The 12695-nt window shown below is 40.4% G+C and overlaps 1 protein-coding gene across 1 annotated transcript in view; it reads left to right on the forward strand.

The window, feature by feature from the left end:
• Positions 1–12695, forward strand: part of LOC136879315 (uncharacterized) — a 523120-nt gene that overhangs the window by 274007 nt on the left and 236418 nt on the right. The window contains exon 4 of the mRNA XM_067153135.2: positions 9951–10044. Within this exon, the coding sequence (XP_067009236.2) occupies positions 9951–10044 (94 nt within the window). The remainder of the gene's footprint in view (positions 1–9950; positions 10045–12695) is intronic.

A 12695-nucleotide genomic window follows, 5' to 3' on the forward strand; every position in this document is an offset into this window, starting at 1 on the left:
ATCCTGTACATGTGTGGCAGGGACAAACGTCCGTTCGTGGCGCCATTTAGAACGCCTGGGTGGTATGCATACCCACTTAACGGTGTGGACGGACAAGTTGCCGCCTTAAATCCTAGCCATTCCGGTGCAAGGACTCCTGTGTTATCGCTGCTGTAAAGCGGGTTGTGCCCTCTCCATGCTGAATATACCTTTAATATGGATTCCAATGCGAACGTCGCCACCAGATACTACAGTATTACATGTTTCTCTGGTGGTTGGTAGCAGTGTGCTGTGTACATGTGAACGGGAGTGTAGTGAGACAAACACAAACACCGAATCTCCGAACCAGGGGAAATAATCAGACGCCTTTAAAATCACGACTCGGCCGGGAATTAAACCCCAGACTTTCTGAACCGAGAACCTCGACGCTGACTGTTCAAATAAGGGTCCTGGAACGACTTCACGAATGATTTTACGATTCTGACGATATGGATCTTGAAACACCGAGGAGTTCTTCAGTTGGTTTTCGTGGGAATTGGAGAACAGGAAAGGAGACACTTATTTTACTCTATGACAAATGCTTGGATAACTTTAGTCATTATATCGAAAAATAAAGTGACGTTGAAATAAATCAGTATTGTTTGCCTTGGCTTGTCTTTAACAGTTCACCTACAACACATTAGGAAGCTTCACCCTCGTTTCAAAAGCTGCAGAGCTTTCGGTTCACGCGGAGTTACGGATTCACAGCAGTTCTGTCAGTAATTTTGTGAGAGGGAGAATTAAATGTGTAACGATGCATGGCTAAGGTTTTTCCTTTTTAAGCTAGTGTAGCACTCCTCAGAGGAATGTTTTATATTCATTAGGAAGCGAGAAATACGGCGAGAGCTTCAAAGAAGCGCAGCTCAAGTTCTTGGGCGATGAAAATGTAATCTCATTTGCTGATTAAATATCTAGTGTTTTCTTGGCTGCTCCTCAGAAGGAACTAAATTTCATATCGTTAAGGTCATCTGTGACTGAGGACAGGCTGAAAGTTGAAAGTTACTGAAGTACTATAAAGTTACGCATGCATTTTTTAGTATTGCCCGGCAGGACTGGCCCGAGAAAGTCCAAGAATGCTATTTGACAAATAATAAGAAAAGTAAAAAGATGGCAAACCCCTTGTTTCCTGTAACCCACCAATACTGTGTTTAAATAGTTTTTTTTTTTTTTTGCTAGGGGCTTTACGTCGCACCGACACAGATAGGTCTTATGGCGACGATGGGATAGGAAAGGCCTAGGAGTTGGAAGGAAGCGGCCGTGGCCTTAATTAAGGTACAGCCCCAGCATTTGCCTGGTGTGAAAATGGGAAACCACGGAAAACCATCTTCAGGGCTGCCGATAGTGGGATTCGAACCTACTATCTCCCGGATGTTTAAATAGTGTAAAACTATCAAGTAATACCGTACATTGGCGTAGCCCATAGTTCGCAGCGAGTTTAAGATATTAGCGAGCGCAAAGTATTGAAATCAACATCAACAGCAGAAAATGGTAAGCAATTTTCTGTGTAGAAGGCTGTATAATATTGAAAAGAAATATAGGGGACGAGAAGAAGATACGAATTAAAAATTTGAGAAGTGCCTAAAAAATAGAAACTTAGGTTATTTCGCTTCCCAAGTCTTATGACTTGTTAAATATCAAATTTGTTGTTTCAAAAAAGTACAAATATTGAATAAAATGTATTAAATATATGCATATGTCCCTAATTTAGAAACTCTGTGAAGTGTTTCTTACATTCAACACTGTCATCAGGAATGTCTTGGTCCTTTGTTTAACATCAGTAATTTGTAATACCAGAGAGTTCGTTTGCAAACATCATCTATTCCTCCTATTTCTTCGACTGGTTATTGACTTTCGTTACGTATTTTTGAATACTTCGTTCGTTCGTAATCTGTTTACCCTCCAGGGTCGGTTTTTCCCTCGGACTCAGCGAGGGATCCCACCTCTACTGCCTCAAGGGCAGTGTCCTGAAGCTTCAGACTCTGTGTAGGAGGATACAACTGGGGAGGATGACCAATACCTCGCCCAGGCGGCCTCACATGCTATGCTGAACAGGGGCCTTGTGGCGGGTGGGAAGTTTGGAAGTGATAGACAAGGAAGAGGGAAAGAAGCGGCCGTAGCCATAAGTTAGGTACCATCCCGGCATTTGCCTAGAGGAGAAGTTGGAAACCACGGAAAACCTCTTTCAGGATGGCTGAGGAGGGAATCGAACACCCCTCTAATAAGTTGACCTCCCGAGGCTGAGTGGACCCCGTTCCAGCCCTCGTACCACTTTTCAAATTTCGTGGCAGAGCCGGGAATCGAACCCGGGCTTCTGGGGGTGGCAACTAATCACACTAAGCACTACACCACAGAGGCGGACATTTTTAATACTAATTTGTAAAATTTGAATTTTGTTTCTTAAAAATTTGATGTCGGCCTCTGCGTAAGCATTTTTGCAAAATTGTACCAATCATTTATAAACAGCACCTTCTACATTTCTGTTCAGATATTCTTTTGGCTTTATGTTCCTGCGACATAAAAATGTTTCACCTAGCCTACAATAATTTTGTAAATTCAGTCAAAATTTTTTGCGAGAACGCTTAAGTATCCGTTCTAATAGCACAGTACTTCGCCGGTCAAAGCACTTTCAACGCTGGGAACATGCGATCAAAGATTGTTGCAGAATAAATAAGAGCATATGAATTGATATTAAACTTACGGTACTACAATCAATCAGCCCATTTTTAAAATGCTGGAAACATTTCTTAGCAGAACAAATAGACGTCCCCATACTACAAAAAAGGTAACATTTAGCTTCCTCAATTGTGCCTAAAGTTAAAGGGCTAAAGGGTCCAGAATCATTTCAAATTGTGAGTCTTGGACAGCTCTATAAAACTGAAAAGTTTCGAAAATCACTTCCGTCCTAAATGCAGTTCCGGAGAACATCTCAAAATCGCTTCTTTCCTTACTCGTTTCCTTTTGTATTCAAACCCTAGCCAAGTTAACATATTTACATAATTCTTTCTGTAATGTGTTCCTTGGTTCAATACCCTCAGGTGTTTTTTATTTATGAACAATGCCCACACCGAATGTTATTATGAGGGCTTAAGTGAAACTCTGCATTGACTCACATTAGGGATCTGAGTGGTGTTTAAGAGAAACAATACATTGTGTCACATTACCGCTCGTAGTGGTAGAAAAAGGCGAACTGCTAATCCAATCGATCGGATAATCATGACTAAGAAAAGGATTGTAATTTTTAGGAATAAATAATATATTTTCATTATTATATTTTATTTACCTAAATTTTGTAGCTCATATCCATGTGATATTTTCAACATCGAGTTACCTGCGGGAAGGCTAGAACTGTGGAATTTTGTCGTTCCCAAAATTCTTACACTATACACAACACAGTACACATTTTCCCGTACATGGGAGAGGCTGCCCAATTTGATTGGAGGGACTAAATTGCGTGTCGTTAAGGTCATCTGTGACTGAGGACAGGCTGAAAGTTGAAAGCTACTAAAGTGCTATAAAGTTACGCATGCATTTGTAGTATTGCCCGGCAGGACTGGCCCGAGAAAGGTCAAGAATGCTATTTGACAAATATGCGAAAATTAAAAAGATGGGCAAACCCCTTGTTTCCTGTAACCCACCAGTACTGTGTTTAAATAGTGTAAAACTATCAAGTAATACCGTACATTGGCGTACCGTACAAAGGCAGTTTTAGGCTTGCAGCAGCCACGTGATATCATAGATAAATATATTACCATCTTATTCCATTTTGTGCTGGTCTAACTGCTGGATTACTATTTAATCCTTGGCTGGAGATGGATATCAGCACGACCTGTTAACTCACGGTTTCCGTGCAGTAGATGTGACCTAATGGAGGGCGGGGCCGAAACCTCTTCAAGCTAGTCACGATATCCATTGGCAGCAACATCCGAGAAATACGTAAATTCACGCACTGTGCAGGAGTTAGAAGTATCTTACAACTTCATCTGCCACAGTAAGGCCTACTATACTTGAACTCATCGACAGACGCACGTTCACCTGTACTAAATGAGTGTGTTTTGTTTTCCTCGTCTGGATGAAATACAAGCTTACTGCCTCTCGACGTTAAGCGTTCAGTTTGTGACAGGATACATGGCCAAGTCCAGATCAAAATAAACAACCAAACTTGTAGTACCCAGCAAGTTCGCCATATGGTTAGGGGCGCGCAGCCATGCGGTTACATTTGGGAGATAGTGGGTTCGAACCCCACTGTCGGCAGCTCTGAAGGTGATTTTTCGTTGTTCACCATTTTTACAACAGCCAGTACCTTACTGATGCCACGGCCGCTTCCTTCCTACTCCAAGCCCTTCTCTATCCCATCGTCGCCATAAAGCCTCTCTGTGTGAGTGCGACGTGAGGCAAGAGACTCAAATCAGACTCGGGACGTGGGCCTAGAAAAGCAAGCTATTTATGTTCTGTGCTTGCCTTATCTGTCAGCTAAGTATAAAATACCTATCGCTGGGCTGAGTGGCTCAGACAGTTGAAGCGCTGGCCTTCTGACTTCAACGTGGCATGTCCGATCCTGGCTCAGTCCCCTGGTATTTGAAGGTGCTCAAATACGTCAACCTCGTGTTGGTAGATTTGCTGGCCCGTAAAATAACTCCTGTGGGACTGAATACTGGCACCTGGGCGTCTCCGAAAACCCAAGAGTAGTTAGTGGGACGTAAAGCAAATAACATTATTAACATTATTAATATGCCTACCGATCGGTGCTATTTGGAGCAAGAGGCACCCTCCCTAGTCAGACATCGAACTTACTACAAAATTTTGAATATTCCTTTATGCGAAATAGAAAAAAGTGATACAAATAGTGAGGGACTCTCTACAAATCATTGATTCCCATCTATACCTGAGATCACGATTAACATTAGTCTCCCACTAAACCTGGAGAAAGTTTCCACTTTTTGATGTTTCTAAACTACATTGAAATTATAACCTGTCTGTATTTTGGATCTGAGTGGTCACCCTCTTTGAGGGACGGACGATTTATTTCTTTAATAAATCTCTCTCCTTCAAAATGGAAACGCGTAGTTTTACGTCATCATTGATTTCGTCAACATATCAACGGGGCTTCCAATTTTAAATTGAATTTGAACCACGCCGACATGAAAATCAATTCAAAAATCACCGCCACCGCCTTATTGAGAAACCGATAACTATTCCATTCGACTATTACGCTAACACTTGGATTATGGCTGTAGCGATATGAGAAAAGAAGATACTACAAATTTACGTTACTTCAACCCTCGCGTGTACGCATTTTCAATTCGAAGCGAAAGGAAACATTTTCTGGAGTTTTCAATAATAAAATTACAAAATACAATCGCATTTTCTAAAAAAAATGGAGGGTCGTTTTCTTTAAAAATTGTTAGATCCTCACACGAACTTCGCATACTTTTTGGTAAAACACAGTATTTTTTTTTTTTTTTTTGCTAAGGGCTTTACGTCGCACCGACACAGATAGGTCTTACGGCGACGAATAAAACACAGTATGTACAGTTAAAGTACTAGTATTATTGAAAGCAACACAATTCCTACTGTCTGTCCGTTAAATCTTCAGCTTGGAGACTGGTTGAATCCTCAAAAATCACAACCTCAAGTCATGCTGTTATAAGGAAATAGTAGAAATCGATGACGCATTATATGAGACAGTTATTGGAGTTATGTGTACACGAGATACAACTAAGGTACAGTTAAGATATTAATACAGTACCTTGAGGCTGACATTAATAATAACACTTTCAAAATGTCACGTGTGACTCACTTCATTGCCGTGACCTGTCGTCAATGCTGGAACACCTACTCACTAGCTGACATTTGCCAGTGGAGTTAGGTTATCCGTCTGAGTTAAGCTACGTGTCCAGATGATAGATTACATAATGATTATATGTTGATATCCGTGATTCAGTCCACTCTCAGACATGCATTATTACGAAGTAATTTATGGATTTGAAATCATAGTCAGCACCGTGGTGTAGGCATACTATGTCTGCCTCGAAGATGAGAGCTCTGGGTTCGATTCCTAGCTTGACATAGGTTCTTAATCCAGGACTGGAGATTCTATTGGGATTCCGTCAGCCTAGTTGAAGGAAATTTAGACGCTTTTGATATGAGAGTCAGCGAACAAGGTCATAAAAACTGGTTTATGATGTTACGAAGACTCCGTAGTTCTCCAATGTCTCTAGACTATTTTTCTGGGCAGGAATGGTTTGTATGTGCAATTGTTTGTTTGTTTGTTTGTTTGTTTGTTTGTTTGTTTGTTGTTCGAGCCAATGGCCACAATGTTTGGTCCCTTAAAACAACAACCATGAGTGTCATGAATTGTTCTTTGTATATCATAAGCTAGTGCGAGTTTCGCCGAGCTAGTCGCCTTCGTGGTTCGGGTTTAGTTGCTGTGAGATTGCGCTCGGGAGGTGGTGGGTTAAAATCCCATCCTAGGAAGCCCGTAAGATGGTTTCCGTAGCTTCCCGTTTTCATATCAGGCGAGTGCTAGGGCCGTAATTTAATGAAGACCACGGCCTATACCTTCCCATCCTTGCCGCCGAAAATGTACGTGTGCGAAGAAAAATCTCTATCAAAACGAAGAGGATGAACTTCGCACAGTAATTTGGACCAGAATAGTCACTTTCGAATTTTGCTCCGATGAGGTCTTTTTAGTTCAGTTCTGAAGGAGAATTTCTGCCTGCATCGTTTGCTGGAGACTGGAACTTGGATTGGTTGAATGATAAAATATTAGCGTGTGGTTTCCGGATAAGTTCTTATGCATGTCTTTGCAATTGACACCCACAATACAGCACTTTGGGTCCAAGTTTGCTAGTTTGGTCTTGGCTCAATTCGATGATATTCCATGGTGCTCAAATATGTCAACCTCTGTCGGTAGTTTTACTATCTCGTAAAGGAAGATATATCGGATAATATTCCGGCTCCTCGGCGTTTCTGAAAATTATGAAAGTAGTTACTGGGATGTAAAGCTAATAAAGTTGTTGTTGTTGTTGTTGTTGTTGTCATTCCATAGGCATCAGTCTCACAGGGAGAGCTGAAAGTTCTCGGCAGTTTTGTGTGAAATTTGCCATTACTTGTTTTATATTGCGAAGAACTAATTTCAACTTCATACCCTTCTTAACTAATTAACATGTTTCATATCGAATACTGTACGGAGTAACCACGGATTTCTGGAGATAGAGAAAACCTGCGACGGATAGAGTCCATTGACTCATTGACGCTTATTTACAGAATTGTTCCCTGTATGTCTATCACGCAACAGCAGCCAAGGTATGGAAGTGTGAGTTTTTAAACGCCTGACGTTTGCGTGAGAGACAAGAGATGGGTCACGCGGTTCTGCTCATTTTCTACAAATAATTAAAAACTTCATAAGTGGAACGAACTCACTCCTTAAACTTCAAAGATTTTTTTTTTCAATTGGCTTTACATCGCACTGATACAGATAGGTTTCACGGTGACGATGAGATAGGTCTAGTAGATTAAAGGAAGCGGTCGTGGCCTTAGTTAAGACACAGCTCCAGGATTTGCCTAATGTCAAAATGGGAAACCACGAAAAACCATCTTCAGGTCTGCGGACAGTGTGGTTCAAACCCATTATCTCCCGAATGCAAGCTGATAGTTACATGACCCAAACCTAAGAGCTACTTGCTCGGTGAGATTTACTTCCGTCGTTGAAAGAAGTTCTGAGGAAGAAAATTCGAAGTTGATCGAAAATGTTCGTAAAAATTAATCTATGGTGTGGAAGGTGAATTTGGTATTGATAGTGATTACAGTGACGAGAATCGTTCACTTGAAATAACTTTAAGTGTAAATTATGACCATGCAAGAAACTCTGGAGTATAAAGAGAACTGTGGTGTGGAATTGGTCAAGCATTTTAATACGCCCAAAAGTATACCAATTAATACACTCTGATTCACATTAAGCATTAATAAAATCCATAATTGTTTTATGATACAATAAAGAAGTTTTATACAACTACTCGGCATTGTAATGTATTCCATTGTAACACACTATATCTATATAAATAAAGTTCTACGGGTGTCCGCTGTCTGTAATTTAGTTGTTTTTCTTTTTTTGCAAACTTTTCATATATTTATCCGATTTAGGTCAACTGAAGATCGTATCCGAGTATTTTAGCTTTCGTGACTGTCTGTCTGTGCGTCTGCTCCACTATCACGGCGAAACGACTGGATAGAATTCGACCAAACTTCATATATAGGGTATACTCATTCAGAGAAAGGTTCAGATAAGCACATGATTTAAAAATCTCTGAACAGGGAGTTTATAGGGAAACCATAACATTTTCACTTATACTATTTATTTTGTGTAAAATCCGGGGACTACATGTGAAACGCCCCTTCATTTTAAACAACTTTTGTTATGAGCATAATTTTGCCTACTCTTCAAATGACGGAGAAAATCAATACTTTCTGCGGGTTTCATGTTCTGAGTTCAGTGACAGATGAAATGAAATGATATTGGAGAGTGTTTCTGGAATGAGAGATGACAGGGAAAGCCGGAGTACCTGGAGAAAAACCTGTCCAGCATCCGCTTTGTCCAGCACAAATCTCACATAGAGTGACCGGGATTTGAACCATGGAACTCAAATGTCAGAGGTCTACGCGCTGCCGCCTGAGCCACGGAGGCTTATTACAGTATAATGAAATCTCTCCATCTCTATTGCAAAAGGCAGCTGGCAAGTGTGCCTGCCGTTACTGTAGAAGCTCCCGAACTCGATTATGAATGGCAGTAGGAAATGTGGCCGCCCATGATCATCTAAATTTCCCTAACGTGTACCTTAAATCGGAAACAACGTATGGAGTCTTCTCCATTTTTTTTCTCGGATAGCGCTATGATACGTTCAATTTAATATAATCTTACTTACTGCGTGTGGAGTAACTTACGTAGAACTCCGTATACAAGGTATAACACCGTAGCGAATCACGGGTATATTTGCTAGTATTTTTTTTCTTTTCCTGCTGTCAGTTATTCTGAATAGATTTCAATTTAAAATACGTAATTAATAGGTTGAAAGTTACACTTCGGTAGGTTCTTAAATTAATTATGTGCATTAATTTAATGGGCCCCTTTCCTAACGTTCTGTCGACCAAGTTATTGTTTAAAATTCCTTCTTATTTGAGGAATATCCCCCATGGCAATGTTAGGTTACTCACGCAGTATTACACTTAATTTTATGTTGATCTACCGCGACCATAATGTTATTCTGCCTGCCCCGTGGTGTAGGGATAGCGTGCCTGCCTCTATATCCGGAGGCAACGGATTCGATTCCCGGCCAGGTCAGGGATTTTTTCCTGGACCTGAGGGCTGGTTCGAGGTCCACTCAGCCTACGTGATTAAAATTGAGGAGCTAGCTGACGGTGAGATAGCGGCCCCGCTCTCGAAAGCCAAGAATAACGGCCCAGATGATACGTCGTCCTGACCACACGACACCTCGCAATCTGTAGGCCTTCGGGCTGAGCAACAGTCACTAGGTAGGCCAAGGCCCTTCAAGGTCTGTAGTCCCATGGGGTTTGGTTTGGTTTTTGTATTATGTTATTCTAAGTTATGAATCAAAAGCATTCATAACTGGAAACTTACAGAGCCAAATTAAAGATAAAAACATATTTTGTTTTTATATGGTTATGAAATTTTACCAATATATATGCTGTGTGCTTCAAAAGTATTCAGTCTTGCCACAGAACTTTCGAAGTGAGATTCCGCTGGTATGTGACTATACAAAATAGATGAGTTGCTCATTCCGGCGAGCGCCCTGTATGAATGCTACCCTATAGTAGTTCTGTGGAGTCTACGCTTTGATGTTCTTGTAAGTATGTAAATATTACTCTCACGATATTTTTCTCCAGTCTCTATCTATGACTTTAATCATTTCTTTCAGGCGTATTCAAGCCCAATACGACCACCTGGAGAAAGAGTATCGTCAACATGCCATAGGTGTACTGCGGTGCTCAAATACACGAGGATCTGGCAAGGTAAGATTCCACCTCATATCATATCATGTTCTTGCTAATTCATTGTCTATTCTCCTCTCAGAATGACTAATGTCCATAAATGTATATAAAAAATTTCTATTATGCTTATTTTCAGTATTCTGTGGATACCAAATCGTGTGGTGCTTGTTCATAAATTTTAGAATGTACAGTATATCTTTAAAATTTTGACGGAATATACGCATGAATATATTCATAATTCTAGAGAAAGAACTGAATTATGTTTCGCTTGTGAGAACAATCGTGGAATATGGAGCAGACAAATAATCCACATTAAGCAGGGGTTGTTTGTGACATAGACACGATAGAAAAAATGGGTGGCTAGTTTCTTGTTTAGTTTTTAGGAGCGCAATAGCTGAGGGGCAATGCTACCGGCTTTTCACCAAGGTGACCATGGTTTGAATCACAGCATATGAATGTACGTTTTATGTAATGAAATTTCACGTCCGTTCGGATTTTTTTCTTTTCATACTACACGGAAGGATACCAGGGTGTAGTCTATCCATTGTGATGAATCTAGGATATGTTGTGGAGGTTCAAGAAATATGGCAGATATTTTCTGTTCTATGAGGGAAAACGTATCAGATGGGTGAAGTCACCTCCAAACAAGGATTGAAACCTAAGAAACACACAGAAAAAGGCTATGTTTTGGAACAAAATACAAATATAGAATAATTACAGAACGGACTGAATGAAAATAAAAAATTGTGGAAAATATTTATGTTCGGGAAGTCTTCACACGTACTTGAAAAGTGTATTTATAGTTCATCCTCCCATTTCAAAGAAGGTAGGTCTACATATGTTTCGCTAATACAATCGATTGGAAACTTCTTCCAAAAACCTTTTTTGAATAATTAAAATGATCCCCTGATAGTAACATCCATGGTCCGGTATTAAACCGGTTCCAATTATTTGTTCAAATACGCAAAAATAAATACCTAAAGCGAAATAAACACATTTTGAAAATGATACATGTTCTTTGCGAGAAGTTAATATTAATAGCAATCTTGACGCTTGTCATGTAAATACCAGGTGGCTCTCGAACGCCGTACTTTCTACTTATAAATGCCCCGCATGCACAAATGATGAATGGGATGTCTACCAACTGATTTTCACAGGGGAACTACTGCCAGCTGGCAGGTTACGTCAGAATATGAAAAGATAAGAAACGGAGTATCGCTGGCAGCATGTTACCGGTCGAATGCACCCCTTGCATAGTAAACATCGTTTTCGACCGCATAGTTCTAGGCTGGTGTATGTTACAGCCGCACTATATTTGCTGTCTGCATATCGGCAGTAGCTAGTGTGATCAGAAGCGGTGAATACACAGACATTATTTTAATCTGGACAATCTGGTCGGAATGCAACAGAAGCTCCAAACAGACGTATGCCTTCTACACACGTACTTCACCGAACAATATTAGTTTTTGATTCATACAAGCAACTCTTCCATCGAGTGGAATGTCTACACGTGTATAAATTAATTTATTAGATTTCCTTTTCTGCATCGTTGGCGTGTCTACAAACAATAACGGCGATTAGGGGGTGGGACGAGGAGTGTCAGTCCCCCCCCCCCCCCCCCGCCACTTTGTGGAGTAAACATCACATTTCTATTCCACTTTAGTCAGCTGGAACTAGGAATTATTTTTAAAAAGCTGTTTGTACAAACCTTTTTATGTGCTAATGCCTTCCTTTATTTTCTTTAATTATTAGCATAAGTATTGACAGAAATACGCACAAAATGCTGTTCGTCGCGGCTAACCAATTTGTATAGCACTACGGCATGTGCTGTGAGGAAGGGTAGTAGGGGTACATATTTTTTTGCCAAAGTCGTGGCCACTGAGTTATAATTCACCCACTTGCCACTCGCATTCATCAGTCTGGCAGTCTCTTTAGTATCTGTTAGTTTCTTAGTGAGTATTCAAATAGTAAATTATTTTAATTGCATAATCATGCCGTACTTCTTTTTTAATTGTACCGGGCAAGTTGGCCGTGGTGTTACGGGCGTGCATCTGTGAGCTTGCACTCGGGAGATAGTGGTTTCGAATCCCACTGTCAGCAGCCCTTAAGTTGGTTTTCCGTGGTTTCCCACCTTCACACCAGGCAAGTGCTGGGGCTGTACCTTATTTAAGGCCAAGGTCGCTTCCTTTCCACGCGTAGACTTTTCCTGCCTCACCGTCGCCATAGATCCTATCTATGTCGGTGCGACGTTAAGCCAATTGTAAAAAAATAATATTTAGTTGTAATTGTATTTCAACGGGAGAGAATACCAACGTTCCTTTCACTGGGCTAAATTATTCCTTTGTGTTATGTTATTTATTAATTAAATGAATTTAACCTGCCCCGTAGTATGTTTGAGAGACCTGGTGAAAGTTTTATTATACAGAATTGAATCAAAATCTCAAAAACACTATTGTTACAAATAATTCACGGGGAAGATGAATTACATTTACATATAAAATAACATAATACAAACGAAGGAATTTAGTCTGGTGAAAGGAAAGTTGGTGTTCTCTCGCGATGAAATTGCATTTACAATTTTAAATGTATCTTTTCTTACAATTGACTTTACGTCGCACCGACACAGATAGAACTTTTCGGAAGGAAGCGATCGTGGCCTTAATTAAGGTACA

The sequence above is a fragment of the Anabrus simplex genome, chromosome 8, assembly GCF_040414725.1.
Source record: "Anabrus simplex isolate iqAnaSimp1 chromosome 8, ASM4041472v1, whole genome shotgun sequence".
Taxonomy (NCBI): domain Eukaryota; kingdom Metazoa; phylum Arthropoda; class Insecta; order Orthoptera; family Tettigoniidae; genus Anabrus; species Anabrus simplex.